The sequence below is a fragment of the Ovis canadensis genome, chromosome 18, assembly GCF_042477335.2.
Source record: "Ovis canadensis isolate MfBH-ARS-UI-01 breed Bighorn chromosome 18, ARS-UI_OviCan_v2, whole genome shotgun sequence".
Classification (NCBI taxonomy): Eukaryota; Metazoa; Chordata; class Mammalia; order Artiodactyla; family Bovidae; genus Ovis; species Ovis canadensis.
The window spans coordinates 80,203,103-80,228,492 of NC_091262.1; the positions used below are offsets into that span (position 1 = coordinate 80,203,103).

The 25,390-nt window shown below is 50.1% G+C and overlaps 1 protein-coding gene and 1 long non-coding RNA gene across 29 annotated transcripts in view; both read left to right on the forward strand.

Moving 5' to 3' along the window:
• Positions 1–7,827, forward strand: part of PPP2R5C (protein phosphatase 2 regulatory subunit B'gamma) — a 140,219-nt gene extending 132,392 nt beyond the window's left edge. For 9 of the 28 annotated variants that reach the window (XM_069559847.1, XM_069559826.1, XM_069559832.1 and 6 more), the window contains one exon: positions 5,074–7,827. In XM_069559847.1, coding sequence (XP_069415948.1) covers positions 5,074–5,205 — 132 coding nt within the window. In that variant the 3' untranslated portion in view covers positions 5,206–7,827. Of the gene's footprint in view, positions 1–468; positions 688–2,676; positions 2,749–2,865; positions 3,555–5,073 lie in introns of those variants that run through there. The other 19 variants (XR_011250386.1, XM_069559829.1, XM_069559840.1 and 16 more) reach the window with 6 other exon arrangements.
• Positions 7,828–23,430: 15,603 nt separating this feature from the next.
• On the forward strand, positions 23,431–25,390 carry LOC138423182 (uncharacterized). The gene is made up of 3 exons (XR_011250159.1): positions 23,431–23,766; positions 24,678–24,753; positions 25,094–25,390. It is a non-coding gene; the product is annotated as an uncharacterized lncRNA (long non-coding RNA).

The window sequence follows — 25,390 nt, forward strand, 5'->3', positions numbered from 1 at the left end:
CTCTCGGGCCCCTCAGGCAGTACCCACAGTCACATGGTCTTGTTTCCACTTGGCAGAGATGCATATTCAGATCACCACGGGTCCAGAGAAAGGCTCCTGTCGCTAAATTGGGAGCAGACGCGATTTAGGCTTTGCAGAGGGTGGCAGGCGGAGCCGCTGCCTGCCCCGTGTCTCTGATGGTGCCTCCCGTTCTCAGCCCAGGCAGCTGATAAGCGCTCCCCAAGTCTGGGGACATGGCCCTTTCTGATTCTGAAACGTGAATCCCCTTTGAGCTGCATAAGAATTCCTAAAGACTCCCAGCACTACAATCCTGAAATGTAAAAACAAGCTAGAGAGGCTAAAATTGAGCTGCACTCTGAATGCAGATGGTTTCAAGAGGAGAGGGTCATCCTGAGCTCAGGGTTGTTGGTTGTTTTTTTTTTTAACTCTGTTTTTCATTCAAGTAAATTGTGTCCCCCGCCTGATCAGACAGGATCGGACATCACCACGGGCACACGCTCTGGACCATCCAGACTGCACGGCCCCCTTTGGCCATCGGCATCCCAAAACACACCCGGGGGACTCCCAGGCTTAATGTACAGAAGAGAACCTAGGAAGCTCTCATTCATAGTTTTCTGTTACTGACAAGGTGTTGAAATGATAATATTTTGGATATACTGGGTTAAATAAAAAATGTTACTCCAGTAATTTTCACTTGTTGCTTCCCGCCTTTTCAGCGCGGCTGCTAGACAGTCTGGAATTGTGTGTGTGGCCGGCACTGTGCTCCCACCGGGCAGCACGGGCCCGGACCCCCTCTTCTCAGGGCTGCCGGACCCCCTCATGCCTCCTCCCGCCCGGCCAGCCCTTGACCTCAGGTTCAGGGAAAGGCAGGTGGATGCAAACACTGGAACTACCGTGGGAAAACATCAGTGATGCATTTTTTACTTAATCCAGTTTGGATTCCATCATTTTCCTCACAATATTCTTAGCAATGAGTAGCCTGAATGAAAAACAATGAAAACCTTTATCTTTTTTCTCAGTCTTATGGAGGTGTTAATTTTCTTACTAAGGCTTGTTTTGTTTTGTTTTTAACTTGGAAAGGAATTTGAAGTCATTTCTTGGATTGCCGTTTCAGTTTTACAGCCTCAGGTGGGCTAGAAACATGAGCGCTGGCATCATTACTGCAGGCGGGCAGAGGACGTGCGTGTCAGGGTCCCTCTTGGCAGCGAGCCTGCCCGTGGGTGGTCTTCAGTCTAGCCTCACGGTAGTCTTTGGCTCACTCAGGCCCAAAAACACAGAAAGGGAAAACGACAGCTTACAAGGTTAAATATTTTAGGGCTGGAGGGGTTTTCTTTTGGGGACGTCATTTGACGTGATAATTAAACCCAGGAAAAGGATAGACTCCTCCCAAAGTGTAATGAACATATTACATAATTGTCGATCTTTGGGTATATTTCTGACTCAGGGCCGACTCTGTAGGGGATTTAGAAAAAACAGCATTCTTGCCTTGAGAAAGACTACCTTTGAAAGTCAGCTCTCATATTTCCTTGGTGGCTGCTCCTTCCCAGCTGGTTGATCTTCCAGCAGCCCCTGGAGGGCATATGGAGGGCACGTCTCCTTCCCCTCCCTCCACGGTGGAGAAAGAACCAGCCTCTGCTCATCCAGTCCTTAGTCCTGAGTCACCGGGTGTAGACAAGGCGTCTCTCGGAGAGCTCTTGGTTTGCCAGTTTATTTTCATGAAACTCTTGAAATTAGATTATAAGACTGAGCTTTCTGTGTAATTGACATTCCTACAAAATCTCCCCTCCCCGCCCCTCACGCTACCTTTAAGTGTCTATGGATCTTGTTCCTGTGTTGGAAGCCTCTGTGCTATTAAGGTATCAGTTCTCTCCCAAATTAACAGAACCCAGTCAGAATCCCAACAGTCACCCTTCTCTTTTTTAAGACATTGACCAGCTAATTCTAAAACATGTACAGAAATGCAAAGGACCTAGAATAGCTAAGATAACTCTGAATAAACTTTGGAAGACTAACACCACCCAATTTCAAGACTTATTATGGATTTCTATGGATCAGTTGAACTCCCCCACCCCCACCCCCCGCAAACAGCAACCTACCTAGATGAAGCAGTTTATAGTGCAGTCTCTTAGCTATAATATTTGATATGACAGGCTCTTGTCAGTTTGAAAGTATTTGGAGCCATAGTCCTGAAATCCTCAAACACACTGTCGTTCAAGCAAAGAGAAGATGCTGAGATGCAGGGGAAATCTATATTCCTCATTTGGAGACCAAACTGACTTAAGAGGTTATGCTAAAAACCAGGCTTTTCAGTTTTTATATTTAGTAATGTGAGCATTGTCACTGCCCCTTTTAGTTTATTTTCAGCTAGGTTTATTTTTCCAAAATAACTCGACATTTCTTCGAAGTAATTTGAACGTGGGCTCACCGCTGACGTGAGGTGCACGCAGGAGAATCTTCTCCAGCGGAGGAGACCCCAGTGGCCGTGCAACGTACTGGGTTGGGGTTCTGGGGAGAAATTCAGTTATGTATTGACCTGTCAGAACTGTGGCTTGTATTTCTTCCGAGAAAATTGTGTAACCCTATGTAGAACCTCCAAAAAGAACCAGTGAAGTTCATGTGAATGACATTCATATATCAGAGACGTTTAAAATGTTTTGCAATTCTCATTTTTAACAGTCAGTCGGGAGGAAAGCAGTGTCGAGCATGCAGTTAAGGAAGGTGTAGAAAGACGGAAGGTGGGAAGTGAAGGTATTCCTTACTCCGGTACATAGAAATGTATTTATAAGGCTTTTTTTTATATTTAGGAAAAGAACTGGCAATGCTGTGTACATGAAGTATTTTCCCTTTTTTCCCCTGTCATTCCAGCTTGTGATGGTGAAGACAAAGGAATCTGGTCCCTCAGGAGACTCTGATGAGTTCTGTCCTGAATTAAGTAGCGGAAGCGTGCACTCTTTCCATGCACCCACCCCGATGTTGCCCCCCACTTCCCGAATAGCCGCTTTCAGAGCTGCTTTTCCTTTCAGAGCCGCTGCCCCGCTGCAGACAGAGACCGCACCTTCCCGGCTCACGTCTCCGGGGACAGCGGACAGAGACCGCACCTTCCCGGCTCACGTCTCCGGGGAGGTGTCCGGGGCAGCACTCCCGTCTGTCTCGTCTGCCCCGCCATCAACGGCATGCTCGCCAGCACACCCCTCCACCAGGGCCGCTCGTCCAGGGTGACCATCTGCATGACATCTCTCTCCTGCCTCCCATGTTTCTGATTTTTTGTTTGTTTGTTTTTTAACCTTTGTAGCTTGTGTAGCTGCTCTCTGCTTTACACCCTGGTTTTAAATGGCTACACAGGAAGACTCAGCAGGTCTCTCTCTCTCTCTCTCTCTCTCTCTCTCTCTCTCTCTCTCTCCTTCCAGAAGCTTCCCTGGTCACGTTTGCCTTCTCAATTTGCGTTTGTTGGTTTCCAGCTCCCAGGTTCTTACTACTGCCTTTTTCTATGAAAATGTTTCTTCTCTTTGGAATGCCTGTCGGCGGCAGTTATTAAATATTTTAAGTATCTGAAAGGCTTTTGTTTTGCCTCGCTTTGCTTTGTTTTACAACTCAACATGGAATGGACATAAAATTCAGGGTAGAATTTCCCTCTGAGTTTCTCCCGGGTCGAAGGCAAACTAGGCTTCACTGATGAGAACACTTTTACAAGGGCTGTGACCCTGATCGGCAGCCCCTGAAGCTATCTTACACCAGTTTCCGGGAGAGAAAATCAGAATTCCTGCCTTTGCCATAAATGAACCTTAATATCCAAATAACATTTCTAGAAACAGTCCTAAAATGATATGACACAAAACTCTTTCCAAACCTTGACATTATTACGGTCTTCACAGGTAAACTTGCCAAGAACCGTGAGAAATAGCGGCTCTGCAAAACGGCACTTTTCATATATGGTTTCTGCAAGTCCCTGAATATTTTTATTAAAGCACAGAGAAGTATACTTTGCGTATCATGCCAGCGGTCCTGGCACGCTGGCCACTCGGGAGTGGTCAGAGATGTGTGCTATTTGCTATCAAGTGATTGACTTAGTACGAGTGTTTTCTGGCAGGTGTTTGCTCATCACCACAAATAGTACTGCTGTTTAAGTGCTACCTCCCCGTTGCTGGAGACACTTAAACAGAAAGGAAGTTGTGGATCTTGTCAGAGTTCCTCACAAACCGGCTGCATCCTGGAACGTAACGGTGTGTTGAGGCGACTTTGATGGCGTCTTGTTTCGTTTCAGACATACTGGTATTGACGCAATGGCCCTACTTCAAAACTGAATAATTTAACTATTATTCATGAACTCCCCATATTTCAGACCACCCTTTCTCTGCAGACAAAATTCTCTATAAATTCCCATGCAAACAGGGGTTCATTTAATTTTTTTCCTTCTTTTTTTCCCTTAGTAAGACCAAAATGTCCTAAGTTTAGGAAGAAAGTGGAATGGAGAGGGGAATCTTACATCATACCCTTAATGTTAGGAAATTTTATGTAGATGATTAAATGTATAGTCTTTCTAAGTTCTAGAAGGTTTTTTCCCTTACATGACCTACTCACTACCTCTCATTTTAAGTATCTTTTTTCAAATTTAATAGAAGTTTTAGACCTGTTGCTGGCTTTGAGTCCAGTTTAAATGTGCTTTTCATTCTTTCTTTTTATCTACCTCCAAGGGAAATTTCGACTTCCTGAAATGCCTCTGTAAGGGACACAACCGTAAAATGGTTTCGGTGACATTTTATGAACTAGGAAGATTTTGCCATTTATGAGATGTACTAAAGCTGATGAATTTACAAAACAGAGGTATCCAATACCCTGGACAAAACTGTACCTTTTAGAAGACCTCGATGCCAACACCATGCACACTGTCCCTCGGTTCTCTCTTAATAGACGAGGCGTGCCCCTCAGTCACTGAGGGGGTGAGGGCCACCCCGTTTTCTGGGCGTCCGGAGTCCTCAGGGGGGCCCTGGAGTGTGGGCTGCGCCGGCTCAGAGCAGGGCAAGCACACCTCCAGGTCGCCGGGTCTGTCGCCAACGCCGTGCGTTTCCATTGCAGGCACAGAAGGACCCGAAGAAGGAGCGGCCCCTGGTGCGCCGCAAGTCCGACCTTCCCCAGGACCTGCACGCCAAGAGCGCCCTGGAGGCCCACGGCCGCGCCGAGGAGCCGGCGCCCCAGGACGGGCGCTAGCCCCCGTGCCTGCCCATAGAGAAGACACGCTCCGTGTGCCATACCAGTCAGTCACACTCAATCCAAGCTTCCTCCAACCCCGTCTGTAGGCAATCGCGTCCTTCCGCCTCAGCTGAGACTAGGAGTTCAAACAATGGTGACCGCCCAGGGCTGTGCGTGCACCCTCCCCCAACTCGGGGTCCCTGCACGGCCCCACATAAGATGGTTTCCCAAAATGAGCTAAGGAAAGCACCCCAGTCACCTTCATGTTCTCCCCAAATGGGATTTGCCATCATTTAGGTTAGGTGGGTCTTAGGAGAATATCAATGGTTTTCAAATCAAAGGAACACTATAAGAGAGTATCATATATTTTTTAAGACTGTACAGCCCTTCAGACTGCTACGCCAGCAGTTTCTTTCTGGGTGGTTGGTTTTGTTTTGTTTTTTTTTTTTTTTTTTTCCGGTCTGTTTTTGTTTTTAATCCCACCGAGGTGGTTCTATGCTGTCGATCTTAACACAGCTCACTGGGAAAGTGACGTGACCCTTCTCCCCGCTGTATCTTCCCGAAGTATCACTCTACTCCAGCCAGTGCTGTGCGTACCGCGTCCTGCTGCTTCTGCGTGTCACTAAAGCCATATTTCCAGGTCTGGGGTCCAGCACCAGGGTCCTGGGAGTGAGCTCATAGGAGAAATTTGTTTAAAAAAAAAAAAAGCTTTCTCTTGCCTGGAATTGGAACTTTAAAGTGGTGCATTCAATGTCTTACTTTGAAGAATGATTTTTCTCTACTTAACACGTTGTTACCCTTGAATGAGGCTCTTTAATTGATAAATTCTCTGAGAATTCCACTTTTTGTAGAAAGTCAGAAGGGAATCGTTTTGAGTGAGGCCAGCTCTCAGCCCGAGACAGGCCACAGCGGCCTTTGGGCAGAAGTCACAGAATCAGTGCTGTGGGAAAGTGCCCCCCTCCCCTCCCGCTCCCCATGGTGCAGTCCCCAGGGCTTCACAGAGGCGGCGGCGGCGGCAGCAGCGATGGCCACCGAGGAGTCTCCGTTGCAAAGAGGACACCTTAGTCGATGCCTCATAAGGAAAATCCAGCGTCTGAGTCTTCACTGGTCTTCAATGCTGCTAAATATTTCAGACTTCCTTGCATGTATTAAGCTCTTTGTTTTCAATGGGACAGCATGAGGAGAAAAATCTTTAAACTTAAGGCTCTGTTCTTTACATCTCTCCTGGTGGCCAGTATTTTGACTGACGTATCCTGCTCGAAAGCTATTTGAGATGCATACCGCCGCCCTCAACCAGTGATTCTAGTTTCCTGTGTCTCTGGCGTAAGATGCTATAACTTGATGTTAAATGTCTTGATGCTTCAAAGGCTTCCGTCAGGATGTCTCTCACTCAAGGTCTTGGGGGGACCCATTCAGACCCTGTGAGGAGCGGAGCAGGTGTTGTTCCCTGTGCAGCTCAGAGCCTCCTGCCCGTGGGTCTCAGTTAACCCCCCACCCGACGGCGTGTATCTCCCTGGGTCCTGTCACTTGGAGGGAGCGGACCCCTTGTGTTCAGAGCAGGTAGTCAATTGGAAGGCTGCCCCAGCCGAAAGCGAGAGGAGGAACCTTCCTGAGAAACTTGACAAGTATCCCTCCACTTTGCCATTATGAAATTTACCATTTAAAAAAAAGTTCAGATGCCTTCTCCTTTTGAGGGAAAAAGGGTGCTTTTCACTGTATAAAAGCAGTGTCTTGCGTATCTCGATAAACCATTGTTTGAACTTCCCTCCTTAGCTGACGGAGGATGTTCTCGGAGTGTCCCCGAGAGGTCTCTGGGAAGCCTCTCCTCTTGCCCGAGGGAAAAAGCAAAACCTCGGTGTTTGGGTGACGTGGAAAGCTCAGCATTTAAGAACATCTTTTTGTCCTAGGTTTTCCTTCTGCTCTTTATTGAAGACAAACATTCACCAAAAAGGGAAGAAAAAAAAAAAAAAGGTTTTGAGAGAAACTGATTTTCTTTGACGAGAGTATTATTTAATATTTTGGCCTCTTAAAGTTTTCCTAGTTAGAACTCAGATTCCCTGTGCTAACTGTTCAGCTTACATATTATTACATAGATACACTGTTTATTCTGTCCCAAACTGATTTCAAAAGTACGGCATCGAAAATAAACTGGTGGCTGTTTTTCTTCATAAAGTTCTGCGTTTCGAATCTTCACTCTTTCCAAAAGGTATCTGTGCACCAGACATGTCACGATTCCGAGTGTCTTTTTAGTGCGGCTTTAGTGTGGCTTCCTTTTAATATTGTACATACGTTGTATCTTTGTTTTATGGTCATGAGTAGTAAAAATGTAGACTTCATATTTTGTACAAAATGTCCTATGTACAGAATTTAAAAAAAAAAGTTCATAGAAACAGCAAAAATAGGTAAGTGGCACAATTATTTTTCTTTAGAGAATATCTGTAACTTTATGCTTTAGTGAAATGTTAAGTACCTACATATTTTTTAACATTTTGTAATTCAGAACTTTTCGTTTTGACCTTGTTTATGAAGAGAAACTTCATACACTTGCCATTTAATATGCTCTTTTATCTAATTTTAAAAGAAGAAAAACTCTTAAAAATGGTGTATTATATGGACTAAATAAAGAACCTGTGAATTTTACTGCTCATCATGACGCTAAATTCAGCCATGCTGTTGGGCAAGCCGGTGGCGATCACTGTCAGGTAACGGCGAGCGGCGGGCAGCCCCACCGGGGACACCGGCTGGAAGGCCCTCGCTCAGCACGGGTTGGGTGGCCGCTCTGCCGTCCACCACAGCCCAGTCTTCCCCGAGCCTTCCATAAGCTCTTTTTTTTTTTTTTTTTTTGCTTCTCTAATGGAAAAAAGTAGAGATGACTTTTTAATGACCGCCCTCGTTTTGCGAGTAGGCAAATGTGAATCCAAACACAGTTTATAGAAATGGAATTATTTGAGCCCTAACCGTGATGTTTAAAATGGTTCTCAAAGGGACGTTAAAGTCTTGAGAGCAGAGGAGGATGACTGAGGAGGAGTTGGGGTCCTAGCTGATCCACCCTCATCCTCCCCGGGGGCTCCCTGTCCTCACCGGGGCGGTTACGGAAAAGCCGCCCAGGATCAGCCGCTCCCTGGAGTCGTGGCAACAAGCTCACCCTCCTCAGGCCTCGCAGCGGGTGGGCTGTGACCCAGGCCCCTCGGTTTCCTTGTCTGTCAAGCGGTCCCTGTGACTCCTCCCCACCCCACCCCGCCACCCACCACCAATGACAAAGGTGCCGAAGTCGCTCCTGGAGCTGGGGCTCAGTGACGACCTTGGGGACGCCCCCGCGTGTCTGGTGGCGGCCGCTCCACCGCGGAGGGCACCCGGAGTGACGGCCCTTTGGCGCTGGTGCAGCTGCTGGAGCGGCTGTCCTCAGACGGGGCCTTCCCGTGCCCGCACCCCCCACCCCACACACACACACCCCGACGTGCTCACACTGGTAGCACACGCAGTCAGAATATGCGCGGGGGCGGGAAGGGAGGGGCGGCCCGGCACCAAAGGTAACGTGGAGAAGTCGGCCTAAGGCTGCACTCTCTCGGGTGGGGGCCCTAACAGAGTCTTCACGGCCCTCTCCGAGTGCGCTTGCTAGAAATCTCTCAAATTCCCTGCAAATTTAACGACACCGGCCACTGCCTCCTGCAGCCCCAGGGCCCACGCGGGTAGGGCTGGGAGCTGAAGCTTCCGTTCTGGCCAAGCAGGGGAAATAGCCCCAGGGGACACGTTCACCCCACGTCTGCTTAGAGGGTGTTCAGACTGCACTGAAGGCAGGCTCCCCAGGACTTAGCCCAGGTGAGCACACAGCAGGTCGTGTCCACAGGAAGTGCTGCTGTTGAGCGGACTGTCTTAAAGCTTTCTCTCTTTGGGTCAGAGTCCAGATGATTCCATAGTAAACGCTTCTGCTAGGAAACCTAGAGATTGCTTCTTCCACAATTGTTTCTCTGTGAGCTTCAAAAAGACTGGAGTAAAGAGCCTGCTATGGAGGGCAAACTGAGCCAAATCCAGCCCCAGGGCAGGTGGGGGTCACTCGCATGACGGGTAGAGGAGAAAACAGGCCTCCTGGACCCCAAGGGCAGCCTGACACTCAGAGGCCATGGATGGGAGGGCTGTTGCCAAGTTTAGCATCCCAACATCAGCACCTCAGGCTCCCTGATTCCCCGGAAGGACACGTGGAAGTGAGTGGAGCTGCTGTCCTCACGGTTCATGAGCAGATGGATCCAGATGGAAGTCAGCGCAGGGAGAGATGCGCGAGCCAGTGGGGTGGTCTGGGATCGGCTGGGAGCTCCCCACCCCCCTCCACCACCCAGCTCCTCCCTCCCTCCACCCGGCTCCTCCTGGCCATCGGGCTCCTCCTGGCCATCGCGGCCCCAGCCTTGGTGTCCAGTTTCATTGGGGGTCAGTCACACTGACATAACTGACGAATGTCGTCCAATCCCCCCAAAGATGGAGCTGATTCTATGCAGCCCAAGCTCTGCCCCCCTACCCCCAAATCCCACCGTTAGCACAGACTCTCCAGGGAGGCCCAAGGCCCCCAGACGAACTTATCAGGCAGGACGTTCCCAGGGCCGAGAGGTGACCTGCCTGGAGCAAAGGGCAGACCTGTGTCGGGTCAAGGGGAGCCCTTGGGGGCTCAGCCGCCTCACAGATGAGCGGGAGGCACAAAGAGGTTGGTTAACTGTCCCGGCCACGGCCAGCACGGGGCAGAGCAGGCAGCCGGTGGCGCCTGTGTGTGGGGCCTTTAACAGCTTCCACCACACAGGCAGGTGGAGACAGGAAGAGGAGGGGGCTTCTGACTGAACTGTGAGACCTGCTTTCAGACTGAGCCGCTTGAGGAAGTCGAAGATTCCAGAGAGGAGACTCACGAGCTACCCAGCAGAGGGACAGAGCGTGAAGAGGAGGCTCCATCACTCCGGGAGGACGCAGTTCCACACCCGGGAGTGGCCCGGAGGTGACTTGTATTTAACATCAGCATCAAATAAACCTGAAAATACCCCTCGCTTTACATTTTCCCCTTCAACTCAGAGTCTGAACGTGGGGGAAATGTGTTCCCTGCTCCCTGGGCTTCTAGAATAGGCTGGTCGGTGAGGGCATCCTGATAAGTAAGGAGTGGTGGAACGGGAGGTGTCTAGGTAACCAGTGGTCTTGGTTACCCGCCTAGCCAGACAGGGGCCCAGGAGTCTCCAGGGTGGGGATCTCAGGCAAAAGAGGCTTCCTGACTTCACTCATTCATTCATAACCACCATGAACACCACAGGCCCGCTGCCCAAACCAAGACGCAGTCCAGTAACTCTAAGTTACCACTAGATCCCTCGTGAGCTTTCTTTTCCAGTCCGGAGACTGGCATGACTTCCCCCCAAAGCAAGTTGCTTCGTGGGTGAGGATACCCAGGTCCACAGGTGCTCAGTGAGCAGAAAAGCCACGTCTCCCAATTCCCAGCCCCTTGCTTTGGTCGACATGATTTGAGACCCCAAATCCGCCCCATCTAAGGTGACACGGGAACCGTATCGGATCCCTGATGGCCATGCCCAGGCCCCCACCGCCCATCTGCTCACACAGTGCTGGGCATGACAGAGGGCTCCTCTGTCCTCCAGGGCACTGAGCCAGTTCCCTCCCTTTGTGCCCACTCAGTCGTGTCTGACTCTCTGTGACCCCACGGACTGTAGCCCGCCAAGCTCCTCTGTCCATGGGATTCTCCAGGCGAGAGTACCAGAGTGGGTTGCCATTTCCTCCTCCAGGGGATCTTCCAACCCAGGGATCGAACCCCGTCCCTTTCGTCTCCTGCACTGACAGGCAGGCTCTTTACCACTGTGCCAGCTGGGTCAGGAAGCTGTCCTTCACCCAACATGCTTCTCCTCCACATTTGGCATTAAGCCCTCATGAAACACGAGCGTAAGTAGTAGTTTTCTAGTAATTCCTTGCTTGAAAACAATTGGCGCCACTGTGTGCCACCCTGACCCCCTGGAAAAACTAGAAATACAGCAGCAATGTTGGTCTGCCTCCGGTTCTGCAGAATCTGGGATTCCAGGAACCATGGTCTAGTTCAAAACCCTTGTTTTACAGAGAATGAAACAGACCCAGAGACGGGAAAGCCCGGATGAAACCAGTAGATGCCGGTCCCCAGCCCATCGCACACGTCTAATGAGACCCCGGAGTTGTGTGTGTGTGTGGGTCATCCTTTATGTGGCCTGCCACGTGTATTCTTTCTAGGTTGTGAATTTTTTAAATATCTCTCTAGGAAAATGAAATACTTAGGACAGGCAATGAGCTTCATATGGAAATGTTGTTTAATAAGTGAAAATTTAAATATTTTCAGAGTGAAAGAAAAAAATTCTCATGGAATTCCCTGGTTTCCCAGTGGTTAGTGTTCGGTGCTTTCCCTGCCAGAACCCAGGTTCCATCCCTGGTCGGGGAACTAAGATCCCCCACGCCACACAGCATGTATAACATAAATAAGTCCCATATTAAAGTTAAAGTTGTTCAGTCGTGTCTGACTCTGCGACCCCATGGACTATACAGTCCATGGAATTATCCAGGCCAGAATACTGGAGTGGCTGGCCTTTCCCTTCTCCAGGGGGTCTTCCCAATCCAGGGATCAAACCCAGGTCTCCCGCATTGCAGGCAGATTCTTTACCAGCTGAGCCACAAGAGAAGCCCAAAATATTAAAATCCAAGTTTCTCAGAACATTTGGGAAAAGCATTTTGAATCATCTTCAGTCCATTATCCAGGATGTACCAGAAGTGTTCAGTCATTTATAACCACACATTTCCTATTTTTAAAAAAGTACCATATTTTTCACTCGTTGACCTTGCAAAATCTGAGTATAAAAAAAACCCAAAAACCAAACCCAGGCTGCTAAGAGTGAAGATGTGACCTGAGTGAAGACAGTGGAATTCTGAACAGATGTCTGTGCATGTGTGGGTGCTGGGGCCTCCGGGTGCCTGGGACGGTCTCGACACCCCACACACACGGGCCGGTGCTGGCAGGAGGGGCCACACCTCCCAGCCATGACCCTGACACCTGCACCCCAGGGAGCAGCGCCACCACCTCCGCTGGCCAAAGCCGGAAGCCAGCCTGGATTCTCCCTGCACTTGGAGTCTTAAATCCCGGAGGCTACGCCTCCCAGGTCCATCTGTCCATCTGCCTTACCCAAGCTTCGCTCTTGGGCCTCCATCCCCAGCTTCCAGCATCTCCTGGACAGTGTGACAGCCTTCTCTCCAGAGCATCTTAAACAGTGATCACATCACCCTCTTGCTTAAAACCCTTGAGCAGCTTCACCAGGCATTTAAAGCCTGAACTCCTTGCTGCGGAAGCAAGTCTCTGATCCGACTCCTGCCGACCTGTTCCGTCACTTGCCTCTGAGTCTTACCCCTTTCCTGCCTCGGGGCCTTTGCACAGGCTGCCATGCCCATGCCATCCCCAACGTGGCCTGGCCGACTTCTTGTTATCCCACGGGTCTCAATGGCCATGTCTTTTCCTCAAAGAGGCCTTCTCTGACCACCCTATCAAACTGGATATCCCCATTCCTCTCAGCCCACTCCTTCCTTCAGAGCCCCGATACAATTTGCAATTTTGTTTCTCAGTTAAGAGCCTCCACCTTAGTTAAGCGCCTCCATCGCTAGACAGGGACCTCACCTGTTTTTCACTGTAGGTCACCTGTGCCCAGCTCCGTCCCTGGGATACTTTGCTCACTTGGTCAAGCGAATGAAGGTATAAAGGGCTGGATGTCCACCCGAGAGGGGCTGTGCACCCAAAGGAGGTGGCCGTGGGGAAGAGGATCTTTTGGCCCTCATCCCTTTGGTGTTTATGGGATGTGCCAGGCAGCGATGGTGGGGATGAGCAGCACAGACCTCAGCACCTGGGCAGGAGAGGGCGGGGTTCTGCAGGAGCACCCTATTGGACTCCGCCCACTGAGGGCGGAGAATATTACAGGCAAGCGGGAAGTGCTCAAAGACCCAGAGGTAGGAAAGGCCTGAAGTTCTGCTGGAGCTCCGCTGTCACCAGAGGGCCCAGGGACAGTGGTCACAAAATGAGGCTGTAGACACATGCAAGGGCCAGCGGAATGCAGACTTTAGCCCGTGGGTGGTGGGCAACTGAAAAGAATTCTACCCAGAGGGGGTGACAAGATTAGAACAGGCAGGGGACAGGTAAGCCCTGCAAGTTGACAAGAGCTAGGGCGGGTGGGGGCTCCCGTGCAAAAAAGTGAGGACCGGCTGGGAGGAGCCGGAGCCAACTGAGGGTGCCAAGCCTCTGCTGCCACTGGGACTCGGGGCGCCCGGCTGAGGAAACCAGGAGTGAAGAAACCCTGGCGTGCCAAGGAGTCAGGCTGGATGGCATAGGGAGGAAGGGCGGTGCCCGGAGAGGGCTGTGTGGGGTCCCCTTGCACAGAGGGCAGCCAGCGTGCCGCCCCCAGGCAATGTCCACGTGCTCTCTCTCAGGCTGTGCGCTGACCCAGGAGGCAGCCCGGGGACAGAGACTCGGAGGGCACGGGGCCTGCCCTGTCCTGAGCAGAGCAGAGCTGGAACCTCATCCCGGCGACGGGAATCCAAACACTGCTCTCATCTATCACCCGCCCCTCCCCACCCAGGCCCCTGACCAGACATGGCAGGCCTGCCAGAAAGAGGGGCAGCAAGGGGACCCAGGGGCTTCCAGGGCACGAGTGGTAAGGAACCCACCTACCAATGCAGGAGATGTAAGAGACACAGGGTCAATCCCAGGGTCACGAAGATCCCCTGAAGGAGAGCATGGAAACCCCCTCCAGTATTCTTGCCTGGAGAATCCCATGGGCAGAGGAGCCTGGTGGACTGCAGTCCACGGGGACACAGAGTTGGACACGACTGAAGTGACTGAACCCACACGCGTGCACGTGAGGAGACGCAGTGCTAAGCGAAGGAAGGGAGGGAGAAACTCACGTAGAGGCACAGGTTTGGAGCAAGTAGATGAAGGAGATGCTCTCTGATGCCCTGGATTTTCTCAGTGAATCCTGAGTGTGCAGTTAGGCTGTACTGAAAGTCAGGCCAGTGCTGTGATTCTCTCTGGCTGCACAGGGGGGGAGGCGGGGAGGCCCCACCTCCCCGCACCTGCTTGCCCCCTCCTCCAGGAGTGAGGTTTTGTGATTTAGTTTCTTGGGCTCCAAATCGCTGTGGATGTTGACTGCAGCCATGAAATTAAAGGACGCTAGCTCCTTGGGAAAAAAGCTAAGACAAACCTAGACAGTGTATTAAAAAGCAGAGATGTCACTTTGTTGAGAAAGGTCCATATAGTTAAAGCTATGGTTTTTCTAGTAGACATGTATGGATGTGAGAGTTGGACCATAAAGAAGGCTGAGCTTGAAGAATTAATGCCTTTGAACAGTGCTGTTGGAGAAGACTCTTGAGAGTCCCTTGGACTGCAAGGAGGTCAAACCAGTCAATCCTAAAGGAAATCAACCCTGAATATTCATTGGAAGGGCTGAAGCTGAAGCTCCAATACTTTGGCCACCTGATGCCAAGAGCCAGTTCATTGGCTCCCGATGCTGAGAAAGACTGAAGGCGGGAGGAGAGGGGGACGACAGAGGGTGAGATGGTTGGATGGCACCACACGGGAGACGGTGAAAGACAGGGAAGCCGGGTGCGCTACAGTCCACAGGGTCACAAAGAGTCGGACACAACTGAGCGACTGAACAACAGCAATAGAATTAACTCTCCATGAAACCTACTCTTTCAAGGACGCTACTGGTGATGATCCAGAATTGACAAGAGAAAGCTGGCCCTTCTCTCACCATAAAGGAGGACAAAGAATCGGTTTCCTCCAATGGGTCCTCCCTTGGGGTGCATCCCTCTAAGCTCTGAGGAGACCTCCAGCAGGTGATTACCGTAACGCTCCCCCGTCCTGATGCCAGAGGACCCATCCACCCCCAACCGCGTTCCAGCTCGGCCTCCGAGGCTGGGCTCTAGGGAGGAAAGCGTCCTGCAGCCTGTAGACTGGGCACAGATTCCAGTTCCCTTGCCCTCCAGGCTCCCAACTGCGACATGCAGGTAATGGTTCAGTCCTTGGAGGTGTTTGGGAGGATTAAAGAGATGATAATTTATTTATTTATTTTTTTTTTAATTTTTAGTTTTTTATTTTTTAAATTTTAAAATCTTTAATTCTTACATGCATTCCCAAACATGAACCCCCCTCCCACCTCCCTCCCCAGAACATCTTTCTGGGTCATCCCCATGCACCAGCCCCAAGCATGCTGCATCCTGCGTCAGACATAGACTGGCGATTCAATTCACATGATAGTATACATGTTAGAATGTCATTCTCCCAAATCATCTCACCCTCTCCCTCTCCCTCTGAGTCCAAAAGTCCGTTATACACATCTGTGTCTCTTTCCCTGTCTTGCATACAGGGTCGTCATTGCCATCTTCCTAAATTCCATATATATGTGTTAGTATACTGTATTGGTGTTTTTCTTTCTGGCTTACTTCACTCTGTATAATCGGCTCCAGTTTCATCCATCTCATCAGAACTGATTCAAATGAATTCTTTTTAACGGCTGAGTAATACTCCATTGTGTATATGTACCACAGCTTTCTTATCCATTCATCTGCTGATGGACATCTAGGTTGTTTCCATGTCCTGGCTATTATAAACAGTGCTGCGATGAACATTGGGGTACATGTGTCTCTTTCAATTCTGGTTTCCTCGGTGTGTATGCCCAGAAGTGGGATTGCTGGGTCATAAGGTAGTTCTATTTGCAATTTTTTAAGGAAGGAGATGATAATTTAAAGCAGGCAGAGGAAGCCAGCAGATGGCACCTGCTATAATTACGACATACCCACGCCCCATCTCACAGCGAGAAAACAAGGGCTCCGAGAGGGAAGGGGGCTCATCCATGGAAAGTCAGCCACCCTGGTGGGGTGCGCTGGTCACCACAGAGCTGAGAAAGAAATTCACATTGCAGTGGGGGTGGGGGTTGGGGGGCAGCGGGAGGAAAGAGCATCTTCGTTTATTGTTGATGGATATGCGACCTTGTATAACTCTTCAGAAGGGCAGCTGAGTAATATTAAAAATATTTTAAGAACTTCCCTGGTGGTCCCAGTGGTTAAGGATTCGCCTGCCAATGCAGGGGACATGGGTTTGATCCCTAGTCCAGGAAGATCCCACATGCAGTGGGGCAACTAAACCCGAGCGCCACAACTACTGAGGCCCACATTCCCTAGAGCCCACGCTCTGCAAAAAAGAGAAGTCAGCACAAGCAGAAGCCTGAGCACCACGGCTAGAGAGTAGCTCCCGCTCACCGCAACTAGAGAAAGCCTTCGTGCAGCAACGAAGACCCAGCACAGCCAAAACTGAATAAATAAATAAGTAAAAAAGAAAAAAAGACTTCACCTTCCAATGCAGGGGGTACCTTCACCTGGTCAGGGCAGGTAAGAGCTCACATGTCTCCTAGCCAAAAAAAAAAAACAAAAAAAAAACATAAAACAGAGGCAATATTGTAACAGATTCAAGAAAGACTTTAAAAGAGATTCACATCCCAAAGAAATCTGTAAGAAATCTTTTAAATGTCATGCCTTTCACACTGCAAGTCGGCTTCTGGGCACTTCGCCACCAGTAACACTTGCACGGGAGAACATGGCTGCCAGCCTGAGACGGCCACAGTAGCCTTGGTCTCTACAGTGAAAAGCGGTGGAAGCCACAGAGAACTTCTTCATAAATAAAGGTGCATCCGGAGAACTTAGAGTTCCTGGCACAGAACGGCTCCGTCCAAACCCCGGCACGAAGAGAGGACGAAACTCCAGCCTGGTTCCTGTGGCACGAGGCTGTGTCCCTAGGAGGACCCCAGGACCCCCCTCCCCATTAAAACACCTGCCTGAGAAAGCCAGGTGACTGCCCCAGGAGAATTTTCCATTTGTTCCATCCGACCCCTGACCACAGGCCCTGACCTCCCTTCTAGAGCGCTTACTAAAAAATGCTTGCAGTTGTGAGCCTTCCTCTGCCCCTTTGAGGCAGACGGGTACCTCCTACAGCCCAGGAGTGTCTTTCTCAAGGACCTGAAAGTTGTTCCCTTGAAATGGACTCAGAAGGAAGGATACAGCTCCCATGGAGGTGAAATTCTGACCCAGCCGCCCTGTCTGATCTGCACTCACTCAGCCTTGGTGATTTTTCACTTGAACACCCACCCTCCACACGCCCCTTCCGACTCGCTCATCCTCTCTTTAAGCCACCTGTCACCTCTGCACAAGTCAGAATGGAACTCAGCTTTTCCCCTGCAGTCTGTAGTGACTGAATGATACCTGTTTTCACCGCTTTAGCTGATGTCGGCTGTGTTTATCCTTGACCATCTGTAGAACGGAACAGTATGTAAACCTTAATGAAAGTTCTCGAAGCACTTACAGTAGTGCCTGGAACACATTCAGGGTACTGACTATTATGATTATTATCATTTTTCATCTGTTTGAAAAAGGACTGCATTAGGAGTGTGCACACACAAAGATATATGGAGCCACAGGCTGAAGATGAATATATTTTATGCTTTCAACAGTTCCATAACAGTTTTTTAAAATGGACAATGTGTTAAAACTGTATGTTCTCACATGGAAAGTTATTCAAAACATATGTTTAGATGAAACAAGCAAGGTCCAAAACAGTTTGCATAATAGAATCACATTATATGCATACACATATATAGCATCCCAAAATATAACATATATATATATATAAAAAATACTGTTGTCCAGTCACCAAATCGTATCCAACTCTTTGCAACTTCATGGACTGCAGCACTCCAGGCTCCTGTGTCCTCCACTGTCTTCCAGACAGTGCTCAAATTCATATGTATTATGAATATATACGTTATATATAATGAGTATATATACATGTCTTTGGCAACCTAATGCAAAGAGTCAACTCACTGGAAAAGACCCCGATACTGGGAAAGATTGAGGGCAAGAGGAGAAGGGGGATGAATTGGTTAGATAACATCACCGACTCAATGGACATGAGTTTGAGCAAGCTCCTAGAGATAGTGAAGGGCAGGGAAGCCTGGCGTGCTGCAGTCCATGGGGTCCCAAAGAGTAGGACTGAACAGCAATATGTATTATACCATATACTATATATATCAGTATTGCAAAAATTAAATATTCCAAGATCTTATATATTTCTGGAATACGTGCACTGATCTTACACGTGTGCATTCCTGATTTTTTTTTAAATCGTGTGTCACCTATCAATGCAACATTTGGAGTCAGCAGGTCCCGGGGCCTCTCAGGCCATTACGCTGACCCGCAGTCTCCCTCCTCACCACCAGAGGGCGCCAGAAGCACCCACAGAGATTTCCCCACCCTCTGGCATATGGAGAAGGAAATGGCAACCCACTCCAGTGTTCTTGCCTGGAGAATCCCAGGGATGGGGGAGCCTGGTGGGCTGCCGTCTAGGGGGTCGCACAGAGTCGGACACGACTGAAGCGACTTAGCAGCAGCAGCAGCTGGCATATGGGATGCCTGAGCCTCCTCATGCTCAACTGTTTCTACATAACTGCTGCTCAGATTGTGCTGTGAACTGAACACTCTGTGCTTCCTGATGCATTCTCCCAGCATCATACCCTTTAAATGGAATTAAGCCCTTGTGAGATGGAAAAAACATTAACTCGGCCTAGTCCAGGTCATGGTGGGCTCTCCTAAGCTGGAAGGGGAGAATGGAATTTTTTTGGAATTTTTTTTAATTGAAGTATAGCTGATAATCTTGGGTTCATTTCTGCTGTATTGTGCTTCAGGTGTACACATATATTCTTTTTTCTATTCTTTTCCATTACGGTTTATCACAGGGTGTTGGATGTAATCCCCTGTGCTATACAGCGGGACCTTGTTCATTCATTCTATATGCAATAGGTTGCATCTGCTAACCCCAAGCGCCCCGTGCGTCCCTCCCCCACCCAGAAGTAATTCTTACTGAGCGCCTACAACATGCTGGACTTTCCCTCTGCACACAGCATCTTATCGAATTTTCACAACAATTAGGTTAGTGCTCTCAACCCCCACTTTTCAGGTGAGAACACTGAGATTCTGAGGGATTAAGTGATTGACCCAAGCTCACCAGCTAGTCACTAATAGACTCTGAATCCAAATGCAGGCCAGCAGGGTCCTAAGATTTTGCTTTACCCTCTATAAAGCCCTCACTTGTCTCCGAATTTATGAATTTGCTGTTGTTCAATCACTCAGTCGTATCCGACTCTTTGCAACCCCAGGGACTGCAGCACACCAGGCTTAAAAAAATAAATGCAAGGTATATTGGTGGGAGACCCTCAATCAGAACTCAGGTGTCCAGGTGCCCAGAATGTACTCTTCCTAATGCTCTGCCTTCAGGTCTGGTGTGTGCCCAGCTGGGACCAGTGCAGAAACACCAACGCCTGGCATAGCTCTCTGACTTGCCATGTTGTTCAAAATTCAAAATGAAAAGCAGTGAAAAAACAAAAAACCCTCTCCTTCCAACGCTCTGTGCCCTCTCTGCCCCAAACCATCCACTCACCCCAGTTCCACTCCCCGAGACAAACTTGCTTGTTTTTCCCGAGATTATCTTTAATGTTTGTAAATCAATGCTGTTTTATTCAGAGTTGGCTATAGCTCCGGCTATGGTCTCCCCTAAAACCCAAAGACAGTGTCACCCAGAATTTTTATTACTACTGCTCCCAAATTATAAAGACAAAACTCAGGGCCTTGGGATTTGCAGTGAACTGCCCAAGGTCCCACCGGAGAAGGCAATGGCAACCCACTCCAGTACTCTTGCCTAGAAAATCCCATGGACGGAGGAGCCTGGTAGGCTGCAGTCCATGGGGTCACTAAGAGTCGGGCACGACTGAGCGACTTCACTTTCACTTTTCACTTTCATGCATTGGAAAAGAAAATGGCAACCCACTCCAGTGTTCTTGCCTGGAGAATCCCAGGGACAGAGGAGCCTGGTGGGCTGCCATCTATGGGGTTGCACAGAGTCAGATACGACTGAAGTGACTTAGCAGCAGCAGCAGCAGCCCAAGGTCCCATAGCTGGATGACCAAGGGTCTGAACCTAGGGCTGGCTCTCTGAGCAGGCAGGCCCCTGAGTCCCGCTCGTAGTGTTCCTTTTGTGTCCATGTCACCCTCTCCTGCCTCCCTTCCCTTTCCCCGCTGTAATCACTTCTAAATCCTCACCTAACTCAAGTGTTGCTCTATTTGAATCACAGGTAGGAGGACCTTAATGATGGTTCCAGCCCCCACACTTTACAGATGGGCAAACTGAGGCCCAGAGAGGCTCCTGCCAATGTTCAGATTTTCACAACCAGCCTTTGTTCAGCTGTTCCCTTTACCACCTCAGTCTGCCCAAATCCCTCCTGCCCTTGAACCGCTCACATAAACAGCCAGCCAGCTCTTCCTGTGAGAGCACCCCCGGTTCTGCACTTTCCTCTCATCGGTCAGCACATTCCCAGCAACCCTCCAAGGGTCAAAACGCTGGCCCTGCCACCTTCTCTCCTCTCCTCCTGTGACAGCTGGAATCTTACCCATGCTGCTCCCCCCTCCACCCTGACTCAGCTCAGTTCAGTTCAGTTCAGTTTAGTCGCTCAGTCGTGTCCGACTCTTTGCGACCCCATGAATCGCAGCACGCCAGACCTCCCTGTTCATCACCATCTCCGTTGAGTTCACTCAGACTCACGTCCATTGAGTCCGTGATGCCATCCAGCCATCTCATCCTCGGTCGTCCCCTTCTCCTCCTGCCCCCAATCCCTCCCAGCATTAGAGTTTTTTCCAATGAGTCAACTCTTCGCGTGAGGTGACCAAAGTACTGGAGTTTCAGCTTCAGCATCATTCCTTCCAAAGAAATCCCAGGGCTGATCTCCTTCAGAATGGACTGGTTGGATCTCCTTGCAGTCCAAGGCACTCTCAAGAGTCTTCTCCAACACCACAGTTCAAAAGCATCAATTCTTCGGCGCTCAGCCTTCTTCACAGTCCAACTCTCACATCCATACATGACCACAGAAAAAACCATAGCCTTGACTAGACGGACCTTAGTCGGCAAAGTAATGTTTCTGCTTTTGAATATGCTATCTAGGTTGGTCATAACTTTTCTTCCAAGGAGTAAGCGTCTTTTAATTTCATGGCTGCAGTCACCATCTGCAGTGATTCTGGAGCCCAAAAAATAAAGTCTGACACTGTTTCCACTGTTTCCCCATCTATTTCCCATGAAGTGATGGGACCGGATGCCATGATCTTCGTTTTCTGAATGTTGAGCTCTAGGCCAACTTTTTTGCTCTCCTCTTTCACTTTCATCAGGAGGCTTTTTAGCTCCTCTTCACTTTCTGCCATAAGGGTGATGTCATCTGCATATCTGAGGTTATTGATATTTCTCCCGGCAACCTGGATTCCAGCTTGTGTTTCTTCCAGTCCAGCATTTCTCATGATATGCTCTGCATATAAGTTAAATAAGCAGGGTGACAATATACAGCCTTGACATACTCCTTTGCCTATTTGGAACCAGTCTGTTGTTCCATGTCCAGTTCTAACTGTTGCTTCCTGACCTGCATACAGATTTCTCAAGATGTAGGTCAGGTGGTCTGGTATTCACATCTCTTTCAGAATGTTCCACAGTTTATTGTGAGCCACACAGTCAAAGGCTTTGGCATAGTCAATAAAGCAGAAATATATGTTTTTCTGGAACTCTCTTGCTTTTTCGATGATCCAGCAGATGTTGGCAATTTGATCTCTGGTTCCTCTGCCTTTTCTAGAACCAGCTTGAACATCAGGGAGTTCACGGTTCACGTATTGCTGAAGCACGGCTTGGAGAATTTTGAGCATTACTTTACTAGCATGTGAGATGAGTGCAATTGTGCGGTAGTTTGAGCATTCTTTGGCATTGCCTTTCTTTGGGATTGGAATGAAAACTGACCTTTTCCAGTCCTGTGGCCACTGCTGAGTTTTCGAAATTTGCTGACATATTGAGTGCAGCACTTTCACAGCATCATCTTTCAGGACTTGAGACAGCTCAACTGGAATTCCATCACCTCCACTAGCTTTGTTCCTAGTGATGCTTTCTAAGGCCCACTTGACTTCACATTCCAAGATGTCTGGCTCTAGATTAGTGATCACATCATCATGACTATCTGGGTCGTGAAGATCTTTTCTGTACAGTTCTTCCATGTATTCTTGCCACCTCTTCTTAATATCTTCTGCTTCTGTTATTAGCTATTTATCCTTCAGTCTCAGATCTCCCTGGTGACCCATCCAGAGGCACTCAAGGCCTATCCCTCAGGTCTAACCTCTCCCATAGACAGTGAGCTCAATGGGTACAGAGCCTGAGCCCGTCTTGTTCACCACCGTGCCTCCAGCGTCTAGCGCTGTGCTCTACCCATAGACTGGCTGGTTTACAAGCTCAATCAAAGTCGGATGGAAGAATGAACGGTTGAAGCCATCCGCCAGAAAGAAGAGCCTAAATCCACCAGGCACTTGTGCAATCAAAAGTTGTGTACAGGTAATTCCAAGTGTTCCTTTGGAGTAGACTGAGGCGTGTGCACAGGGTAACTGGGAGAAATAACGTTAGGATAGTCTCTTCCCTCTAATAAGCACCTCTGAACATCTGTGCCAGATTCTATGCTGAGAAAAAAAAAAAAAAGCCAACGGATGGACTAAGTGGGGCCCCGTTAGTCCTGCGAGGGTTCTTAGCATATAAACCTGATGAAGTCCCCCGCCCACTAACAATCCATAGGAGCTCCCAGCCGTGTCCGACTCTTTGCGACCCCATGGACTATAGCCCGCCGGGCTCCTCTGTCCATGAGATTCTCCAGGCAGGAATACTGGAGTGGATTGCCATTTCCTACACGGCCTATCCTCCACATAATCTGAAGGGAATCCCAGAAAGTCCAGTAAAAGACCCCGGCTTAAGTATCCCTAGATAGAACGAGGAATGTCAAATCAGGGCTTGGAGCGAGAGCCAGGCCAAGACAAAACCGAGGGCGGAAGCCACGGCTTCGGAGGAGGTCGCGGAAACAAGGCCTTTAGGGCCCGGGCAGGGACGGCCACGGGAGGCCCGTAAGTTTTGAGAAACTCGTCCCATTCGCCAGAAACCGGTAAGCCGAGACAACGTTTCCGGGTGAGAAGGACCGCAAACCGCAGGCGGACTCAGAAAGATGACGCGAGCGGCGCGCGAAGACACACATCCGCCCCGCCCGATGCATTGTGGGGCTTCAAGTCACCAATTGGACAGCAGTCTCGCGAGCAAGCGAGATTCACGCAAAAGTCGGAGATCTAGAGGAGAGATTCCCGTCCCCGTGGCAGGGATGGGCCAATCCCAGGGCGTCCGGTCCCCCCAGGGCGCGCCGACGCCGGGGCACGTGCCCGCAGCGGCCGCGACCCGGGTAAAGGGCTTAAGAGGGGTCTGGAGTCAAGACGGGCTTCCGGCCGGCGAAGCTCGCAGGCTGCCGGGGAGTCCCGGCGTCCGCACGCCGCCGCCGTGGGCAAGTCCCAACCCTGACTGAACAAGGAGCCCGCTGGAAACGCGGTCCGGCCTTCAGTGCCCTCACCTGTGAGACGGGCCCAGGGCTGCCCCGAGGCCAGGGGAGTTGGGGTGCGTGGAACGCGACGCCGGCTAGGAAGCGGGGCGAAGGCCAGGCGGGACTCGGCGGCTCCGGAAAGCGGGCGCCCGGTTCCACCAGCCCGGGAGGCTGACCGCGGATCACGCGCTGAGCAGAGCCCGCTGTCCTTGTCTGACTTCCGGGGCCCGCCGTCCAGAGTGGGCTTGTGGCGGTGCGAACCGCCTGCTCGCCTCGTGTCGTCTTACTAGGTCTTAGCAGCGGTATGGGGCGGCGTCGTAGAGGGGCGTCAGTGTTGACGCCGCACAGCCTGGGCGCGAAGGAGCCAGGGTTGGACCCAGGTGTCCACCTGCTCAGCCCGCAGGCCTTCCACCAGGTGGCTCCTGCACCCAGAGGAGCCCATGCAGCTCCTCCAGAAGGTACTCGGCTCTCGTCGGTGAGAACCGCCTGGCCCTCGTGCCCCCTTGATCTCCATCGTCGACCGCGGTGTCTGGAAGACCAGGCTCCTGGTCTTCTGGGGGCATACTCAGGATCCTGGAAGGGCGGGCGGGAGCTGCGAGTTTCACCTTAACGCGAGAAAGCAGGCTAGGCATGGCCACCCCGGGACCCTTTCCCCAAAGAACCAGAGCCACCCACCGCCGCATTAGGAGGTGTGATCCCCCTCTAGAGGAGGGGCTCTTGACCCTTGCGGTCATCACAGCAGCCCCTGCCTCACTTTCTTTGTTAACAGACTTAAAAAGTTTCTGGTTTGCTGCAAAGAGTAAAGGGGTACCTCATGCCATCACCACACACAGCACAATTTCCTTTATTATTGACATGTTAGTATCTCCTTTGTTACTAACATATTATGTGGTTGCTGCGTTTGCTACAATTGATTAACGGTACAGACACGTTACTGTTAACTGGAGTCCACAGCTTGTTCAGAGTTTCTTCGTTTTTTCCCCAGTATGTTTCTTCTGCGTCAGGAGCCCGTCCAGAATACTGCATCACGTGATTGTCCACCTGACTTTTTCATTGTGAAGGTGCGGTATTGAGAGATGAGGTTAAAGAAGCATGTACTTGCTGAACTCCTTGGCTTCAAGTCTAAGTAAATGCTAGGGGGGAAGCTGCTGCCGGGGGCTGCGTTCTGATGTTGTGTGTGACAAGTGACAGCCGAGGGGGCGCTGGGTTCTGGGGAAAGGCAGGGCTCTGAGGAGGAGTTCCTTCCAGAGCAGCGCCTCCTGTTGGGGTGACGGGGAGTTATTGTTTAGAATAGAAATTTTTTGTTTGGACATGGTCGGACACGACTGACGCGACTTAGCAGCAGCAGCAGCAGTAGTGATGGTTGCCACCGATTGTACACTTAAAATGCTTCAATTTTAGGTATGAGTGCGTGCATGCTAAGTCATCTCAGTTGTGTCCAACTCTGTGCGACCCTGTGGACTGCAACCCGCCAGGCTCCTCTGACCGTGGGATTCTCCAGGTGAGAACACTGGAGTGGGTTGCTGTGCGCTCCTCCAGGGGATCTTCCTGACCCAGGGATCGAAACTGTGTCTCTTATGTCTACGTGCGTGGGCAGGTGGATTCTTTACCACTAGCGCCACCTGGGAAGTCCCCGTTTTGTGTATATTTTACCACAATTTTTTTTAAGCTGAAGAAATAAATACGCAATTTAAACAA